Raw genomic sequence first — 20,305 nt, 5'->3', positions numbered from 1 at the left:
TGAATACTTTACAGAGTTTAACACATTGGCTTTCACGACCAATATGATTCCTAATAGATGTTTGGGTCAGATTAAGTTTGTGAGCGGTTTTATTACACGATCTGATAGCAAAAAAACACAGTAGTAACATCATAGGACAATAAATCGTTATGGAATGTAGATTAAATAATTGTACATATTTTTACAATGTTTTATCGACAGCACTCGCATCTGTTGGACAATGTGACTTCCATATTAACCACCGTTACAGTTTCCTATCTATTTGGGCGTCCCTCATTTATTACAGGTACATTTGGTATTCGTAAGGCACGTTTTCGAACGTGCGACAGAGTGCGTTGTGTGCAATAAGTAAAACGTGGGGAATCAGAATCTCTATTTCGCTGAGAAACGATTTGTCTCAAGGGTTCACTAACCACTCAGAATGTAGCCTGCACGTGATGCCGCGTAATGACATACACGAGAGATGTCTTTATTTTTTCTTTTTTTTTCTTTCCAATTTGTCTGTGCAGCGCCCCGGCTCGGGAATTCTCTGCCCTCAGAGGCCAGGGAAACCGTATTCTGTGGACACTTTTCAGTGCCGCCGAAGGCCCCACCACCTGTTTATGAATGCCCCCCTGTCTCTCTCTCTTTGGTTCTCATGTTTTTCTTGTTGGTCTCTCTCCCAGGTTGCTTCTCATTTATTTCCCTCCTTTATATATTTGGAGTTTGCCTGTCTATCGCTCTCTCTCTCTCTGGTCCCGTGGTCACGTGGATTTTTCTCTGGGTCCTCCGGTTTTGCCCTCCACATTTAGAATCGACATCACGCGTTTAGAGTACAGGAAAACCTTGGATTGCGAGTAACTTGGTCTGCGAGTGTTTTGCAAGATGAGCAAAAATTTTAAATGAATATTAATTTGATAAACGAGCGAGGTTTTACAATACGATTAGTACGTATACGCTTTGTCTGCCGAGCCTCACGTGATCACAACTGATATACGAGTGCTTTGATATACGAGTGCTTTGGATTGCAAACACGTTTCCGGAACGAATTATGCTCGCAATCCAAGGTTTTACTGTATTTTGCTGCTATATATTTACACGTGATAAGCCGCTTCATTGAGCTATTATTTGTCTCCAAGGCCCCTTCTGAAATATAGCTATATAGCTCAGTGGGCCTTACCGAGTAAAATAAAAGTAGTAGCTTTAGTTTTCATATGCATGACGCTCTGAGATCAATTGTTTAAGAGCACCTTATAGATAAATATTATTAATAATAAGTAATAATTAAAATCTTAATATTTTGTTTCAAAATTTATTTTGACAGTATGCACAGTATCATGCTCATCAACATACATTTCTATCGCTACATCGGTAGATTCAAGTTGTTTTTTATTTCGATGACATTACAGTCGTGATATCGGCATCGTGATATTTCCACTGGCCAACTCTGCAGCTGGCGGTCTACCACCCTGTGTGAGCGAATAGCCGGAGAAGATTACGTCACAGAACTACTTGCTGAGGTCACTTCAGTATCGACTGATCGATTGATTTTATTTGTCGATGCGGGGAGGAAGCGTTCACTCGCTAAGCTGTTTTTTTTTTACAAGAATGACCCGCGTAGGACCTTGGCGAAAAGAAGAGGAATTTACAGGAGTGGATAAATCATAACATTGCAGACTGAGTAGCAAAACACACTGGAGGAAAACAACATTCAGGTCGTGCACCATTCAGGTTACACTGGCAGGTAACACACACGAGGCCTCCCTGTGCAGCATGGAGGCACATATTTTTAATGCCCCGTAAAAAATATAGTTGATCGCAGTGTCAAGTCCCCGAATTGGAACGTGCCAAAAAATAAAGTGAAAACCCAAATTTGAATGTGGTGATTTTATTTTTGCATGCAATCATCGATGACCGGGGGGTTGAGACGATCAACTCGCGACGCTCGAGAACCCGTTTTCATTCCAGATGTGTGCCCAAGCTGATGATCTCAGTGGTGGCGGTTCTCCGTGCTCTGACTCCTCTGCCAATCAGCCTCCTCCACAGTTTACACATTAGTCTCCATACAGTACAATGCAACCACACATTTAATGTTCACCATTTAGCAGACTATGCGTTTTAGGTATTGCTATTATAGTTATCATCTTCAATTCCAAATATGCTTTCTTTGTGATGGTTATGGAAATGGTAAATTTCAGGTTACGTGCTTAGTGTTTTTTCTATCACCTTTACTTCCGCAATAACGCACCAAGAAACGCAATTGTTTACACCAATCAAATATTCAGGGTGTTAACGCTAGCAGACAGTAGTGCTTTATATTAAAACATATAAATTACCCTCTGCGTGCCTTCGGCAAGACGAGCAGCCAAAACCTTATGAGCTCAGCAATAGGAAAAGGCTTATGAGCATCATCTTTCTAGTTCCCATCTCATTAGTGGTGGCTGTTGATTTTTTTTGCTTCAAGTGACCAAAACTTCACGAAGCCTTCTGCAGGTTGAGTGGATGCTCTCTCCTACATGTGCCGTTGATTTGGCTCACACGAGGAAGGGATTAACCTGCTAAAGCCACCATTCCGCTGTTGTTCTAAGAGTTCAGTAACCCAGGAGGGTGCTGTCGAGATAAAACAGGGGCGCTGCACCCATGCTGTTTTTTTTTTGCACATGCACGGCGTGGGGGCTTCACACTCTTCGCTTTGGTGGCCATAAAAAGGGTATTAAAGCCACATGTCCTCGCACAGCAGGTAGGACACAGGAGGCACTATCTATTGTGTCATATCTTGTGGCTAATTACCGTGACCTCCTCCCCCCCCCCCTAGGGGGTTTTGATTCCTTGCTGCGACGGGCAGTGCGTCTGTTCCACCCCCCCCCCCTCTTCACCGGCCACCCCCGCCGCCACGCACATGTGCGATGGCAGCCCCGTGTCATTTAACCAATCCAATTTAGCCCGTGTCAAAAAAAAAGTTCCATGGGGACAACCACCCCAGCCCCGTCCAATGGGGATGCCCGCGTGCTTCGATGGCTCTCGAGGAATACGGCCACTGAGGTGCAGAGGGATGAGGCCCCCTCTTGCTCCTGACAACCAATGGGGAATGAGCTGTGGCCATGCTAATCCTGTCAAGCTCAGCCCCCATCCCATGTCCCCTGCTGGGACGGGCAGTTTTTCATCTCTCCCCCCTCCGTGCCCCGGTGGCAGGTGAAAGGGACTCAGGTGGCATTCAAGGCGAGAGATGAAGTGGTGCGCTCTGCTACGGCCGCCACATGCATTTCTGCACCTGGGTCCGCTGGCAATAAAAGGCGGTGCACGCACTCAGCTCCACACCAGGCGGTGTGCGCCGATAGCCGCGCGCAGTCACTCGTTCGCGCGGTTTGTAATCGCACACCACAGTTGATCCTACGTTCGAATATCGCCGTCCTCAGTTCTTCGTCAAGTCCGCTTTGACCATGACTGTGAACCTACAGAGAGGTATGTTTTATATTTCGTTTTGTCTTGTAAAAACCGTTGTGCTTGTGCGTGCGCGTGTGCCTCGCGTGCCGTGCCGGCCTTCATAGGTTCTCGCTGACAGCACTTGCCCCAACAGTCTAATAAGGCTGTAAGAGGGATCTTTGTCTTTTGTGTGCGCCTTAAATGCACATTGGCGCTTTGCAGAGAATCACGCTTGCTTTTATTCTTGTATACGTGGGATAATAGTCGCAGGAGGCCTGGGAAATGTCGATGCTCAGTTAAAGTGGTATCATTGTCGGGTTTTAAACTCTGTAAAAGTGAGAGCATTTCTGGGAAAGCTGACTGTGGTATTGGAGTGAGCTTGTGACGTGTCGTGGTGTTGGGGTGAGCTTTGTGACATCGTGGTGTTGGGGTGCGCGTTTGACATCGTGGTGTTGGGGTGACCTTGTGACGTTGTCGTGGTGTTGGGGTGCGCTTGTGATGTTGTCATGGTGTTGGGGTGAACTTGTGTGACGTAGTGGTGTTGGGGTGCGCTTGTGTGACGTAGTGGTGTTGGGGTGAGCTTGTGATGTTGTCATGGTGTTGGGGTGAGCTTGTGTGACATAGTGGTGTTGGGGTGAGTTTGTGACGTTGTGGTGTTGGGGTGAGCTCGTGACGTCGTGGTGTTGGGGTGAGCTTGTGTTGTGTCATGGTGTTGGGGTGAGCTTGTGTGACGTAGTGGTGTTGGGGTGAGCTTGTGATGTTGTGGTGTTGGGGTGAGCTTCTGAAGTTGTCGTGGTGTTCAGGTGAGCTTGTGTGACGTCGTGGTGTTGGGGTGAGCTTGTGATGTTGTTGTGGTGTTGGGGTGAGCTTGGGTAACGTTTTCGTGGTATTGGGGTGAGCTTGTGACATCGTGGTGTTGGGGTGAGCTTGTGATGTTGTCGTGGTGTTGGGGTGAGATTGTGTGACGTCGTGGTGTTGGGGTGAGATTGTGATGTTATCGTGGTGTTGGGGTGAGATTGTGTGACGTTGTCGTGGTGTTGGGGTGAGATTGTGTGACGTCGTGGTGTTGGGGTGAGATTGTGTGACGTTGTCGTGGTGTTGGGGTGAGATTGTGTGACGTTGTCGTGGTGTTGGGGTGAGATTGTGTGACGTTGTCGTGGTGTTGGGGTGAGATTGTGTGACGTCGTGGTGTTGGGGTGAACTTGTGTGACGCGGCGGGATGCTTAAGCGGAGGCGTGGAAGTCCTGGCGTCTTGCGAGATCATGAATCACAGCTGGCTGCTAGGCTTGGCCCAGCATTCGCCTCTTCGTAAGCCTCAACCTCAGCATGACTATTGTCACAGGAAACATGAAAAAAACTCGCAGTTGGTTTGTGTTTGGCGGGTGGGGGCATCACGGACATTTCAAACCCAAGTGCGTTCTGCTCTGAAGCGTGTAAAACCGTGAGCACATGTGGCTGCGGTTTGCCTGATTACAAGACTTTGTCACTCTTACAAAAATCGCTCGCAGTGGATTATTTTCGTAATATCATTAGCGAGTGTTCTCACGCTGACGCGCGTGTCACAGCCGATACGTACGTAACATATATATATACAACTTAAATCCGTGTTGAAACATGGGTTCTGCTGCTGCTGCTTATACTTATAAAGAAAAAAAAACCCCTAATGAATACAACAACTCTGGGATGATGTATCCCTGTTCAATGTTTGATGACGGACATGAAATTTTAATTTCCCATATGCATCGCCTTTTATACGTTGTGTCGGATGGCAAGAGTGCGGGGTTTTTTTGTGCTGCTGTCATTTGCATTTTATTTTAAATACCTTCAATAATTAAACGGCAATAGAAATGGGGTTGCAGGAGCATTGTTTATTCTGTAAAATTTGATTACAGAGTGAGCTCGCGTGTATTAATTAAGGTATGGGCTGATCCTCCCAGGCTGTGCGTCATGTGCTTATGACTGCGTCTTGTAGCAGGGATGTTGCAGCCTTGCTCCATGACCCTGTGTCGCCAAGCCGGGCTGCCCCGGGGTTCCTGGAAGTCTGGGGCTGGAGGCCCTGGGCAGAATGTTACGTTTAGAAATCTACATGGACGTAGATTATTTAGATTATTTTGCTGCTATAAATGTCCACATGATGATACGTCACTTCGTTGTGCTATCATTTGTGGCCAGGTCGCTTCTAAAACATAAGCTAATAGCTCAGTGGGTTTTAGCTGGTAAAATAAAAAAAAATTGTTTAAGTCATTTGTTTACCTTTCCTATACTTTGCACTCCTATTGTGTTTTTTTTGTATCATTTGTTGTTGTCACGCCCCCTACTGGACACATGTGAAAAAAGAGCTTCATAGCTCATTGGATTTCTCCAGTACAAATAAATATTCTAATAATGAGAACACCACGTGTGTGGCCCCCGGTATTCATTACCGACGGGGGGAAAAAAAAAGAACAACAGGCCCGTTTTGGAGCTCTCCTTTGCGTGAGGCCCTGGGCAAAATGCCCCTTTTGCCCTCCCCATTTGGACGGCCCTGTCAAGTGCTGTCACATCACCACCGCCTGTGTCAAGACTCGCACGTGCCACTGTGGCCCACACAGGGGATAGGGGCCTAAGTGTGCCCAATCTCTTTGGATGTCGGAAACCGAGTGGGGTTGAGCCTGTTATTTTTCATTAAAATATTTCACGTGGATAATCCCTTGAGATGGAACATCTCATTTCCAAGGTTGTCCAGGGTGTCAGTTGCCACATATATAGCATACATGATTTGACACGTATACTGTACAAACGTTGAAAATCTATGGTCAGTACTTGCAAGGATGACCACTCGGGTTTTGCCAGGTATTGTGGGCTGAAGGTGACCAGAAGACGGCAACACATTTGCCATTAACATAGATAATAAAACCACCGTCAGATAACTTTTGTGCACTTCTGTATTGCGACTGTGTTTGAGGTGAGTTCTGGGAAACAGCTGGTGTGTGCGTGTGTTGGCCATTTTGAGCATTGCATCGATTCAAGAGGCACGTAACCAGCATTTCCTGCATCGGAAGTGGATCCAGGCACTTTCTTTATCACGGCAGAGAAATAAAAAAAACGCTCGTAGCTCAGGAAACACATTGCTCACCTACCTGGCTGAAAAAAAAATATTTAAAAATTATCAGGGTGTTGAAAATATTATTTTGCATAAAGTTAAATGGTGGAGTGGTCTCCATGATCACATGAGCCATTGTGGCTCAGTTCATCTCTGTATACAGAAGGTCGTGGGTTCATTATATTTGGGGTTTGCATGTTCTTCCCATGGTTGCGTGGATTTTTCTCCAGGCCTTCCGGTTTCTCCCTCCACATTTCAGAATCAATTTGCGTTTGGAGTATTTGTCTGCTATACATTTCCACGTGATTAAGTCACTTCATTGAATTGTCATTTATGGCCAGGGTCGCTTCTGAGAAAGAGCTGTATAGCTCAGTGGGCCCTACCTGGTAAAATAAAAGTATTTTTTTTATCATTTAGTTCAGTGTCGTAAACAAGTCTATCCATCGGGCGACAATTGTTGACTTCCCAAAAATGTGGGTTGAGCGTGCAAATCCTGCGGTCCGTGATAGTGACACGTGGGGACCGAATGCAATCAGGGATACGATTTTTTTTTTATCGAACCGTCTCATTGGTTATGCTGTGAATTGTTTTTAAATGAAATCCGCACAAGCGGTGTTCATTTTGAGTGATATTTTTCAGAAACGGTGAAAAATATGCGTACGGTCGGAAAATAAAGCGAAGTTCTTTGGGATAAGAAAAACCACCAAACAAAACGTGGAAGACGTAGCAATACTGTGCGTTACTGTAACCATGCATGGTCAGCCAGTACGGCAGGGAATTAGTCTTTGCCACATGCAGGAACACTTCCTCATAGGCATACAGATCCCCCGTAATGTAAAAGTTTATTCACAGACCTAAGTCATTAGTGGGAGGGAGGGAGAAAAAAAAACTGGCCTTGGCAAAACACGTGGCGTCAGTCTCGCCCAGTCATCCTCGCTACTGATGTGATGATGTTCGTGTCGGATGTGCTAGACCACACACTGGGAATAGAGGGGTGGGAGAAAATAATAATAATAAAACAATGGATCTTTAGAACCGAGCGTGAAGCAATGCCCACCACAGTTGTCCACTTGGTTATTTCCTTTGAGTCAGACCCTTGAAGGTAAGATTGTAAAACTTAAAAGGCGGCGTCGGAAAACGCGCTGACGCGCCGCTCTGCTCGGTTACCGTTGCAGTGGTGAGCTACGCGAGCGCGGCAATGCGAGACTGCGACCCGGACGATGACGAGGAGGAGAGGCTGCAAATCATCGAGGAGGTGGACGAAGAGGAGGAGGAGGAGAAAGACGAGGAGGAAGACGAAGAGGAGGCGGCGGCGGAGGAGGAGGAAGAGACGAACTTAGAGGGGACCGGCGGCAATCCCGGCGTGGACAAGACTGCCGAGCCGCTGGGCAGGCAGGACGGGACGGTGGCGGAGTGCGATGTCCCGGGCAGTGGGGCCACTCACCGTGGTAAGAGCGCACGTACTCACACTTTACATCGTAGTTGTACGTTGTATTTAAAATGAAAAAAAAAACACGATTATAGCATTTGATTCGAATGGCGGTAGCCCGGGTCACCGCAAAATATTGTTGGGCTGGGCATAGTTTAAGGTTTTTTTTTTCTGGGAGCATCGCTGGTACCACCACCCTGTCCTGCCGGAGGGCGATGCTGGGAGCGATGATGATCACGACGATGTAGATCCCGCCAGCACGACCATGACCGCCGGCCGTACCAAGAGAGCGCCTGGTGCGCCCTCGCTCCCAAAGACAAGGGGGGTGGCCGCCCCCGTAAGAAGCAGAACGTGCTGGGGAATGACCAGACCAGCATCCCGATGTACTTTCAAAACAAGCAATAAACAGCCATTGCCACGCACAAATCCCCAGCAGCCCCCTTTTTTATGGGTGTTTTGCGTGTGTTTTTTGTTTCCATATTTGGCGTGCGTATCGAGCTCAGTGACATCTCCCGTCTTCATAGGCCTTCTGGTTTCGAAGTTATGGAGGTTTTGGCACCCCCAGGTCACGATGGTGACCCGGGTCACCGCCAATCGAGTCACTTGTCGACTTAACAACAAAATCAAAATCCACAAAGTATATTTTCTACTCCAGCGAGCATTGAGGCAGTTGTGATCATTGTATGTGTACCAATTCATTGCCACTGGTGGGAATTTCATATTCCTATTGCGGGTTAGAATAAAGCGGTATTCGTTGAAACGACCCCGGGCGGCATGATGGGCTGAATCAACTTCCCCCCCCCAAACGACGATTTGAACTCGCAGCCTTCCGATTGCGAGCCACTTTCTCTACTCCTTGGGCCACCTGGCCACACGTTATTTTGGATTGCGGCCAATTTCACCGGTGCACAACGTCGCGCCAAGTGAGAATTACGTTCAGCGGTTCGGGGTGGGCCAACGAGAGCCGGGCGTGCCACACTTGCGGCAGCGGTATCGCAAGACACCCGGCAGTGCCGTATTTTCCAACACAGGCGGTGGCAAATCCGTTAAGCTACGCATTCGCAGAGGTTTCACCCTTGATTAAAAAAGAAAAAAGATTTTTTTTAAAGTAAACGCTGAGCCTAAATGACACTTGTCAACCAAGTTATATGGCTTAAGTGTAGCCAGCTAATTTGTTTCTGCTTGACCCGTGTGAGAGCTTGTCTGTGCATCACCACAAACTAGGGGTGGGGGCGGGGGGGGAGGGGGCTCTTGGGTGAATGCGCGAGAGAAAAAAAACTTTCCGAAAAGTGGCTTAACATTCCGAAGACTTCCACTGTTTACTCCCAAGGAATTAATGAGAGCTAGCGGCAAAGTGAGAGGCGGAATGAGAGGGCGGCGGGCAGCCCAATGTAATACGGCCAGGTATTATGTGCGACTGCGGGACAAACGCTTGACACCCTCTCCTTCATTTAAAACTGTCGGAGCTCGGCCTTTCCTCTCAGCAGGTGTGAGACAGCGGGGGCTTTTGCCGCACGAGAAACAAGCGCAATCACTTTGGCTCATGGAGTTCCACCCCCCCCCCCCCTCTCCACCCTCCTTTCTTCTCTTTCTCTGTCCGCGTTTCAGAGGAAATGAATGATCACAGCGATGCCCCGGGCGCCGAAGCCTCTCTTGGCTCTCAAGGACGAGACGACACAGGTATACCGATCAAATTAAGTGTCCACTCATAGGTGCGTTAGCCGTCTGCCCCCTGCTCTGTAATTAACCCGTTGTTAAAGGGGCACCTTCTTGTAAACGTCTTTCCCCGGCAGATTCACTCAAACGTCATTGTCATGCACACGCCCTGCGTTTCCCACGCCCACAGTTTGTTTAAAAAACAATGATGGCCCAACGTGTTGCTAATGGTTAAAGTCGGAAAAAAAACTATCAAAAGGGAAAGAATGTAACCTTTGGAGAGACGATGCAATCGGCAATACTTTTTAAGCTTTATTTGACACTGTCTAATTCAGATCATGAGTTATTTAAATTTGGTAATAAAATGTCACACGTGTTTCACCTTTGCACCGAACTCTTGCAAACATAAAACTTTGTTGTTTTCATAGCAGCGATTCATTCCATAGAACCATATCTTTCTCAGTTCTAGAGCCTTGCCCAGTATCCATTGCGGTACGGCCAACAGAATGGATGTGCTCTCACGAATAGCGTGTGTTCGATCGATCGGTCAGTCACGCGCTGTTAACACTCAGGCAATAACTCACCCCGAGGAACGCTACTCTATCAGAGTTGATATTTAGTTAAAACTAAACTATTTTTATTTTAACAGATAAGGCCCATTGAGCTACGAAGCCCTTTTTCAGAAGCGACCTGGCCACAAAGTGGCTTATCACGTGGAAATGTATAGCAGCCAAATACTCTGAAAGCACGTTGATTCTAAATTTGGAGGGAAAAACCGGATGACCCGGAGAAAGATCCACGAGACCACTCAAAATTATACTCCAAATATACAGCAGGCGTCTGGGTTGGGATGGAACCCACGACCTTCTGTATACCAGTTCACATCTCGCCACCGTGCTGGTGGCATTAAATTAAGGGGGGGGGGGGGTGTATAATTGTTCGTGCACGCATCCGTTCCTGGGGTGGTCACTGTTTTTTAAGAATCGGACATCAACTCACACGCAGAGGCTGGCGCGTATTGTTCTACACACCATTGTAATTGATCACTCGCATCGGCGCAGCTTTGCCATGACTCGATGTGTTGTAAAGTAAAAGAGGTGGCATACAGAGGGGCTGCCCCCCCCCCCCACCCGCCATCAGAACATGAAGTGTCCATCGCTAGCCCAAGGTGGCCAGTGAGGGTGAAGAGCGCTGTCAAGCGATATTTGAGCGTGCAGCAGATGCCTTCACTTGACTATAAAGTCAACTTTGAATGTGAGGTCGCCGCAACTTTTTGATCGCTCTGTTCCCCAAAAGCTTTGTACGCGGTGAAAAAGTCAAAGTGTCTTCAAACTCGTACAATATTCTTGGTAGTCACGATTTCCGTTCTCATCTATATTGGTCTCCTTGGTCATGCGGTGGAAATTCGACATTCTCATGGCAGAGGCCGTGCCAAATGGTGCAGTGCAATGTATGTGTGTATGTTGAACCTCTTTCGCGTCATACGTAGCGGTGTTAATATTTCGCGGTATTTTAACAGTAAGTCTGCAAGTGCACTGGGCGTCAGTGTGTGCGAGCTCACGTGGGAGGCGGTGTTGACGAGGCAAATTAAAAGGGAGGGCGGCTAAATGTTGTCGATGGATGCACGGGAGCGCGCATTACGGTGGGCGAAAGTGAGCCGTGCATAAACTATTTGGTGGTGGCGTTAAGAGCCCTGGGAGTCGCCGTATAACAAAGGTTGCGCGTTCAATATTTGTTAAATGCATCGTGGACAGCGAGCAGCGTTAATTAGTTATTAGCGTTGCATTATCATTAACGTGTTTTATGAGCCAGCAGTCATGGTTACTGCAGAGAGCCATGCTCTTGAGCAATAGTTAAAAACGTGTTATTGCTCAAACGTGTGTTTGTGCGATAAGTTGGCGGAGGCGGTAGATCAAGATTCTGTGCGGCCCGTCCAAAGGGGCTTATGCCTCGCCCCTTAAGACGACAAACCCACGCAGCAGCATAGCTGCCGACTCGCCGCATTAATAAAGTCCACGATCTTGATAGTATATGGTTAAAGAAATATTGACGGTATTTCACGGGGCGATTTTGTTCTTTGTTTCAAAAGTCATATGGGGCTTGATTTAAAAAAATATAAAGATTTGCTCGTGTTTATCTTTGAAGGCCAGCTGGCGAACATGCCCCGTGAAGAAAGCGTAGAAAAATAAACGTTTTTAGGAAAATCTTGACGCGTCCCAATTTCTGCCATCGTCCATGCACGGTGAGATTGGCCGTGAGTGGTTTTGTTCACAGTCGTGCGTGTTCGCCTGTGGAAAATAACTGCAATAAACATGGCCCAATTGCACTCGGAGCATTAGTAATGTTGCGTTTGGGAATTCAATGTGACGCCAAGCATCGGGGAGGCCGTCTTCCGAAATAACTGTGAGATGAGAGGAGCATTTATTGCTACGGTGACGAGGTAAACTTAAAAACTTAAATTGTTTTTTTTTCACCAAGTAAAGCCCACTGAGCTATTGGCTCAGAGATAAACTTGTGGCTTGTTGCTTGCCGAGAGATGTTTGTCTCGTAATGTGCATCAATCTGTCGAGGACATGGGTTGTTGATATCATAGGTCAGCTTTCACGACCAATATTGTGATTGACATTCAAGTTACTTTTGGGCCGGATCATCGCGTAAGCGTAGTATCACTCTTAATCTTGACCCTCCGCCGCTCGACAGAGACGTGAACTACATTTTACAAAACGTAAAAAATGTTCTTGTTATATTTAAATAGGAGCCCGGTCCAGAGCACAAACCGCGCCGTAGCCATGGGGTACAGAAATTCCGTGGACATCAGTCGCAAACGCAGTGCCACAGTGCACCTGAGTTAAAAAACAAAGTAAGCAAATGTTTTATTTCGGCGAAGCAAATGAACCCCGCTTGTCTTCGAATTCGGAAAGCCTTCTCAACGCGGTAACGTTCGACCACTGCCGCGCTGCGCGCGTGCCCCGCGTGCTGCTCGGGACGTGCGACGACTCTCGGTGGCGGCCGCCCCTTGACGCTTGCAATCCACCCCCTCGGCCGGCAGACGCGCAGGAGGGGCTCGTGACCGCTGGCGGCGGCGAGGGGCCCGGCGCGGACGGCCTCGCCGAGTTCCTGCGGCGCCGCGACACCGCCGTCATTTTCCCCGAGGACCCCGATGAGGGCCCGGGGAACCGGGCCTCACCCGAGAGCCTCCTCCGCAGGCCCAACGGTGAGCGGCCACCCACGCCCTTCGACACCGCCGCCTGCTGCTGCTGTTGTAGCTGTAGCTGCAGCTGCTGTTTGCCATTGCTGGTGCTGTGTTGCTGCTGCTGCTGCTGCTGCTCGCTTGCTGTTGCTACTACTCCTGGCAGTGCAACAGCCGGTGTCGCTGTGCCAAAGCGCTTGTAAGGTGACGAGCTCAAATTGTGGTTCTGGGTTGAATCGGTCATCATCATAGTCGCTCCAGGGTTGATAAAACTAGCACCACTTTGTGGATTGTTAGGAGTCGTTTTTTATATATATAAACTGGCCCCGTCATAGGAACACGGCATTTCTACAAAGGGGCAGATGTTCCCCAGTGGCGATGAGCGCTGCCGTATGCTCAATTGGGGCATTGAGTTATTTTGATTTGAATTGAATGTCTTGTAACGATCAGCTGTGATGTGCGTGCGCAGTAAGAAGTGCCGCTCCGCTCGGTGACGGCAGCGTGTGTCTGAAATTGCGTCACAATAAAGACTTATTGTCGGCCCTAGCTTTCATAACGTGGCTTTTATTGGAACACGTTAAAATTTAAAACTTAAAGCCCCTTCTAAAAAACAGATCACAGTAGAATGATTTCAGAAATGCTAACTTCATTCTGTTGAACATTACATGAACACCGAATGCCCGCTGATACATTCCTTGGTACGTCTTCAGGGGTTGGAGCTGGAATGCATAATGCAAAAATGCAGCATAGTTTATGCCGAGGGCAGTACAAGCGCAAGCAATTTCGCGGAGTGTTAATGGGCAATAACAACGTCAACTATATACACAATGATTCACCTCCCCGGTGAATCGTTACAATTCAGGGGTCGGAATTTGATTCGTGAACAATCATTATCTTTTCATTATTAACAATGTGCTGAACGTAGCGGCCACTAGTGGCTGTGAGGATCACGCAACCCTTAGAACATGGCGATCTTCCCGACTCGATAGCAGTCCGTTAAATCGGTCGGATTGCGTCGTCGGCGTCTCTTCGCGCACACCGGCGGCTGTGCGGGGCGTGACGGGAGGGGCCCCTCTTGACGCGATCCCTTGTCCTCTGCCTCCCCGCTAGGCGCGAGGACGCCCGGCGCGTTTGCCGCGCTGCTGGCGTGCCCGCACTGCGACCGCGGCTACAAGCGGCTGAGCTCGCTCCGGGAGCACATCCGCTACCGGCACGAGAGGGGCACAGGCGACGGCGGCGGCGTCGTGGATCTCCACAAAGCACCGCGTGCCCCCCAGGCGGGCGAGGTAACTGACCCCGTTTGCTGGCATCGTCGCACGCGGGCAATTTACAGCAGGATGGCTCGGTCGTCTGAATGCGTCTGTCTGAATGTTTGCGGGGGAAAAGAAGTTTGAACCGCGCTGCGCCGTTTGCTTGCGGAGTCGCGCTTACTTGCCCCTACCGAACATCTGTGCTAAAGAGCTTTACGGTTCATCCGATTCCTCCAGTAAATAAAAAAATATTCTGATTCTCACTTCGCACCTCTGTTCCATCTTTGCGCAGCAGGGTCAGCCTCCCGTTGCCGGGAGCCGCAAGTTTAAGTGCACAGAGTGTGGGAAAGCCTTCAAGTACAAGCACCACCTCAAGGAACACTTCCGCATCCACAGCGGTGAGTGTGGAACATCGTAACGTTTGGCAGAACTCACCCACTGACATGATTCCCTTCCTGCACATGTCTACAGCGCAGGCTGCATTCGCTGCATTACGTGGCACTTTGGATGATGCGTATATATTTTTTGGTTTAACACGGCGCCTTTCGCGACCAATATTATCCACAACTCTGGCTGTCCACCTGATGATGCTGGTTGTAATTACCGACGAGGCGTCGTACTTGAATTGTGAATGTTGTGGGTTTACTCTCCAGCACACCGGTGTGCTGAGCTAGTAATGAATTGGCATGTTTTGTTCGCCTCGCACACTTTATTAATTGGCTGTGTCGGGTTTAACGACGCATTTATATGTACGCGATGTATCCCAGAAGCCTCTGTTATCGATATATTTGTTTGTAATTGCAGGGGAGAAGCCATACGAGTGCCCAAATTGCAAGAAGCGCTTCTCTCACTCGGGCTCGTACAGCTCGCACATCAGCAGCAAGAAGTGCGTCGGCTCCGTCCCGGTGAACGGCAGGGCGCGGGCTCCCTCGCCGCCGTGCTCCCCCGTCGTCGGCCTCGCCGCCGCCGAGCACAGCCCCCCCCCGGCAGAGTGCCCCACGGCCCGCTTGCGGGTCAAGGAAGAGCCCGCGGAATTCGCGGGCGCCGACTACGAGGGCACCGTCGGCGTGGCCTCGCACGGCCTCTCCGGCCTCGCTCCCTTCCTGAACGGCTACGCGTCGACGGGCGTCGCCGCGGCCGCTCACGCGCTCGCCGCGGCACGGCGGCGGGACCGCGAGTTCGGCCTCGGCGGTCGGCGCGGCGGGGCGGGGCCGGCGAGCGACGGCCGGGAGACGAGCGAAGGCGATCCGGCGTCGGCGCACGGCCCGGGGAAGAGGAACGGCGGCGCGGACGGCTTCCATTGCCAGGCGAAGGCATCTCCAGTTGCCGGTGCCCTGACGGCTGACGCCGTCAAGGTGGAAGGGAACACCGCCACGTCTCCCAAATCCACCCAGAGCTCAAGTCACGATGACAACGAGGACGACTGTGGCGCGCGTTCCGAGAAAAAGTTCGACGCCGACGAGGAGGACTTCCTGCGGAGCATTGGGCTGGAGGCCACGCGTCGTCCGGCCATCAAGATAAAGACCGAAGAGCCGGATCTGGACGAGCGTTCTTCCCACGTGGAAGGGGCGGCTCACCACGCCTGCCAGTATTGCAATGAACCATTTCCAAGTCCAATACCTCTGCACCAACACGAGCGCTATCTCTGTAAGATGAACGACGAGATCAAGGCGGTGCTTCGACCGTCCGCGCCGCAGCCTTCGTCTCCAGCTCAACCAAAGAAGTTGAAATTGTCGGCTGGAAGGGGGTTAAAAGGGTGCCGCGCAACGGCACTCGGAGACCAATTGGCTTTCCTGAAGTCGTATTGCTTTGCCAGAAATGTTGAGCCAAGTCCCGAGGAGCTGATTAAGATATCGTTGGCCATGAGCCTCCCCAGAGACGTTCTCTCCAAGTGGCTGGATAAGAAATCCAACGCAGCAGGCAGAGCACAAGAGCACTGTGCGTCCAGCTCTCCCTCTTACAAGCTAGCCCTATCACCGGTGGGCCGCGGCTGTTCTCCGGCTGGGCACGTCGGCTACAGCAGGGAGGGAAGTCCACCGCAGCACCCACTGGGCTCGCCGATGAGTGCCCGGTCCGACTCGCCTAGAGGCAGAGGTGCCCTGCACGGCCCCGCGGCAGGTCACGCGAAGAACGGGCAGCCCAACGGCTTGTTCGCGAACGGTCTTCACCACGGTCAAGACCAGGCCCAGCCGCTCGACTTATCGGTGCCAAAATTGAGCAAAGTGAGGCTGAGAGAGACAGGCTTTGTTAATTTCCATAATTCGAGCAGTGTTAATTGCAAAGAGGAGCCGTTAAACTTAACTTACATGAAGAGATCCTCGGCTCTGAAAAGCGTCAAAAGAAAATCGAACGCCAAGCTAGACTCGAGTGCTTCTTACATGACCAATGGCTCATCGAACAACAGTGTTGACCATTTACATGAGAATAAATCAATAATGAATATGGTCACTTCCAGCTACGGCAACGGTCCCGTGTTCACGGGCTTTCCGCCGCTCAGCACCTTTTCGTCGCCGCCCGGTCTGATTCCGGCCCTCCACATGGGCTACCCCGGCCTGAGGCCCTACATGGGCCTGGACCAAGCAGCATTGCTGTCCCACATGTCACCGTACAGAGGCCTTTCGGACACAGCTGCTCTCGCCGACTTCCACGACAAGAGGGGCCTTCAGATGCGCCACTTTGCACACGTAAGAGCAACGGCTTCGAGTTGGACTAAAACGGAAGCATGTGCACACACACACACACTGGTGGTGCGATTGATTTACAATTCACGTGTTGAACCTTATTCATTGTGAGGAGAGATAGATGTATGAATGTTTCGTTGCTTATATCCTTCGTATTATATAATTTTGCGTCGAACTAGGACCCACATATTAAAGAGAGGGTCCTTGCCGATAAAATATTGATGCAAGCGAGTCTGCCTCTGCTGATGAGACACTGTATGTCGAATATCGATCCCAGAATTTGCTTGTTCTGAATCAACGCTGCTGACATTGTGCACATCCATAAGGATGTAGCTGAGTGGGTGTAGCTGGGTGAGTGAGTAGCTGAGTAAGTGGATAGCTGAGTGGGTAGTTTACTAGGTGGGTAGCTAAATGAGTGGGTAGGTGAGTGGGTGGCTAAGTGGGTAGCTGAAAGGTTGGCTGAGTGGGTAGCTAAGTGGTTGGATGAGTGCGTGGGTAGCTGAGCGGGTGGGTCGCTGAGCGGGTGGCTGAGTGGGTTGCTGAGTGGGTGGCTGAGTGGGTGGCTGAGTGGGTGGCCGAGTGGGTGGCTGAGCGGGTGGCCGAGTAGATAGCTGAGAGACAAATACGCAAAGGAGACGAATTCCGTCGGTTAACCTCGGCTCACCGGCGATCGCGCTCCACAGGGAGAGTCTCCTGAGCGGGGAGAGGGAAGCCCCGTGGGCTCGGACGAGGTGACGGACTCGGACTCGGGAGTGCCCACGCGCAAGCGGCAGAGGAGGGGGGAGTGCGTGCCCGGGGGCTCGTTCGCCTGCGACCTGTGCGACAAAACCTTCCACAAGAGCAGCTCGTTGCTGCGCCACAAGTACGAGCACACAGGTACGCGTTGCGTCCCCCGCGCTTGTGCTCACGAGCGGCGGGGTTTCATCCGTCGTGCGCTCTCACACGTCTTCTCCGGAGGTGGAGGCAGATGAATAATTATAATCGGATGATGCACGACCGTCGTCACTTGCTTTCCTTACTTACTTTTTTAACGAAATGGAAGAATGAATGGCATGTCGGACACGCCGTATAATAAACCGGCGTCGCCCAGAAACGCGATTCTGTGCGCGGTTGGGCGTGCGTGCGTGCGTGCGTGTGCCCGCTCACGTGGGTATTTTTGGTTTCTGGGTGTCGCTGCCTCGTAATGTCAACACGCTGCTCACCCACCAGCATGAGAGAAACACTCCCGTGCAACAAAGCCGGAGTGCAATTAGCAGCACAGCTGGTGTTTATTTGTAAAACCGATTTCATGTTGGGGCTTATAATGTCGGCGGTGAAGAGTATCCCCAGTGGGCACCGCTGTATTTACCACCCTGGTTTCATACCGTTAGCCACGTGCAATGAATCTCGCAGCCTCCCGAGCCTCGCTGATGTTTTTCTTTTGCAAAAAAAAAACCCCGATTAACTCTTATTTCACCAGGTAAGGCCTACTAAGCTATGTAGCCCTTTTTCAGAAGCGACCTGGCGGTCACAAATTATAGCCCAATTAAGTGGCTTTTCGCGTGGAAATTTATAAGCAGCCATGTTTATAAATGTGGGGGGGGGGGGAAACGAACACGCCTGGACGAAAATCCACGCCAAATACACATCGGGCCATCAGTGGCGGGATCGAACCCATGAGCACCTGCATGCCGGACGAGGGTGATAACATTGCGCCACCGTTCCCTGTCCGTCGCAGGCAAGCGGCCGCACCAGTGTGAGGTGTGCAACAAGGCGTTCAAGCACAAGCACCACCTGATCGAGCACTCGCGGCTGCACTCGGGTGAGAAGCCGTACCGCTGCGACCGCTGCGGCAAGCGCTTCTCGCACTCGGGCTCCTACTCGCAGCACATGAACCACCGCTACTCGTACTGCCGGCGCGGCGACCCCGGCGAGCGCAGCGGGGAGCCGGGCGCGCCGGGGGGGCGGCAAGGCTTGTTGGGAGCGGATTTGGGGGCCCTGGGAGCGGAGTTCGGAGCGACGGAGTCGCAGGAAAGCGCCGAGGAGCTCAACGAGGGGGAGGGCGGATGCGGGGCGGAGGGTTGTGCCGTCGCAGAGGACCGCAATGATGAGGCAGAGTCGGAGGATGCGCGCGGCGCGGGGGCTGTGGGAAACGAAGGGAGAGATTCCGCCGTTGAATTGAACGGTGCTGACGGAGATGATACTGTGATGGAAGCTCCGCCGGATGAAGACCAAGAGACAAAATCCGGAACTGATGGGGCAAATGACAACGATGCTTTGACTTGTGATAACTAACCGGTCTGCCTCTGACTTTCTGAGAACAAATGTGTTGTGTTGCAACTAGACCACTGCTGTGCCTGAAATATGTTTTCTGGATACAGAATGTGTAAATTATGTAGGAACGGTTTTTTGAACAAAGGTATTTCTGGACTAACTCGAATGCTGTTGGAATTAGTGGGTACTACAGGCGAGGTGTTTTTCGTATTAAAATGATTGTAAAGAGGTGGAAAATGGAGTTAGAAATGGGCATGTTAAATGTGGATAGATAATGCTATGATTAGGAACATCTGTAGTTGGGAGATACAAGAACGATCTGGAAAAAGCCTTTTATATGCATACTTAAAAAAAAAAGTTTTCTACCAGTGCCATCTTTTACAAAAGCAGTGTTACTCAATGTTTAAAATGTTAAAGCTTTGTTTTTGTTAGTCTCGAAAAGATAAAAGTATTCTGCTAAACATTCACACAGTATTATTTGACATAGCATGCAGCTTGTGTAGTTTACACTGTTTGTGCAATTCCTCCTCGGTTTTTGTTATTGTTGTTGTCGTCACGTGGTGCTGCCATGTGCACCGTCCTCTCTCTTAAGATGTGGTGACCGTTAATTTATGTTTCGTTGTTTTAATGTTTGTTTGTTTGTTTACACGTTGCCATCTCTGTAATTTATTCATTCCGTTTTAGATGCAAGTAGAATGTTGTTGTTGTTTATAATTGCCAGCCAGAACATGATTCAGTATTAATACTCTTTGAGCAAGATATTTGTAACATTTTCACAAATCGTCCAGACCACCGGTCTGCGTTGTACCGCGCGTACTATTTTTGCAGTGCATTTTAGCGTTCTCTTTCCAAGTTGCTGTTTGACAAACGTCAGTATTTTTCCTGGATGTACAACCCCGTTTTTAACGAGCTTCCATTTGAATACATTTTGTTTACCGATGCAGCCAAGGCTGCCAAGACTTGAATTTGTACATTAAAACTCAGAAATAAATCTCAGCGTCTTTTTCGTAATGATCGCATTGCTCTGTAATGCGGGCGGGGGGGGGGGTTGGGGGGCATTACCTCTCCCCCTCTCCCCCCTTCTGCCCGCCACCCTCCCTCCCTGCCCACCCCCCCCCCCCCCCGCCTGTTTCAGACCCATTGTGCTGCCCCAGTGAGTGGTCCTGGGCCTTGTCCCCTGCTTTGTCTCGAGCTGCTCGGCTGCACAAATCCAAAGCGACGTGTCCACGAGGCCAGCCGCGTGTTCCCACACGGTGGTGGTGCCGGGCGCAGGTACAGCTCGACGCGGTAGGGGGCCACGGGTGGTGTACACCTTCCGCATGCACGATCCTCTCTTAGGACAAGAGACGCACACTTCCATTT

At 50.2% G+C, this 20,305-nt stretch overlaps 1 protein-coding gene across 4 annotated transcripts in view; it reads left to right on the top strand.

The window, feature by feature from the left end:
- Positions 1 to 19,934, top strand: part of LOC116949612 (zinc finger E-box-binding homeobox 2-like) — a 48,308-nt gene extending 28,374 nt beyond the window's left edge. For 2 of the 4 annotated variants that reach the window (XM_032967091.2, XM_032967121.2), the window contains exons 2-9: positions 7,660 to 7,932; positions 9,522 to 9,593; positions 12,619 to 12,783; positions 13,870 to 14,045; positions 14,302 to 14,407; positions 14,814 to 16,693; positions 17,374 to 17,566; positions 18,408 to 19,934. In XM_032967091.2, coding sequence (XP_032822982.2) covers positions 7,660 to 7,932; positions 9,522 to 9,593; positions 12,619 to 12,783; positions 13,870 to 14,045; positions 14,302 to 14,407; positions 14,814 to 16,693; positions 17,374 to 17,566; positions 18,408 to 18,964 — 3,422 coding nt within the window. In that variant the 3' untranslated portion in view covers positions 18,965 to 19,934. Of the gene's footprint in view, positions 1 to 2,949; positions 3,442 to 7,659; positions 7,933 to 9,521; positions 9,594 to 12,618; positions 12,784 to 13,869; positions 14,046 to 14,301; positions 14,408 to 14,813; positions 16,694 to 17,373; positions 17,567 to 18,407 lie in introns of those variants that run through there. The other 2 variants (XM_032967111.2, XM_032967102.2) reach the window with 2 other exon arrangements.
- The last annotated feature ends 371 nt before the right edge of the window (positions 19,935 to 20,305 follow it).

The sequence above is a fragment of the Petromyzon marinus genome, chromosome 2, assembly GCF_048934315.1.
Source record: "Petromyzon marinus isolate PM22_M1 ecotype Great Lakes invasive population chromosome 2, UKy_Petmar_22M1.pri1.0, whole genome shotgun sequence".
NCBI classification, from domain to species: domain Eukaryota; kingdom Metazoa; phylum Chordata; class Hyperoartia; order Petromyzontiformes; family Petromyzontidae; genus Petromyzon; species Petromyzon marinus.
This window is presented reverse-complemented; position numbering and strand designations above follow the sequence as displayed.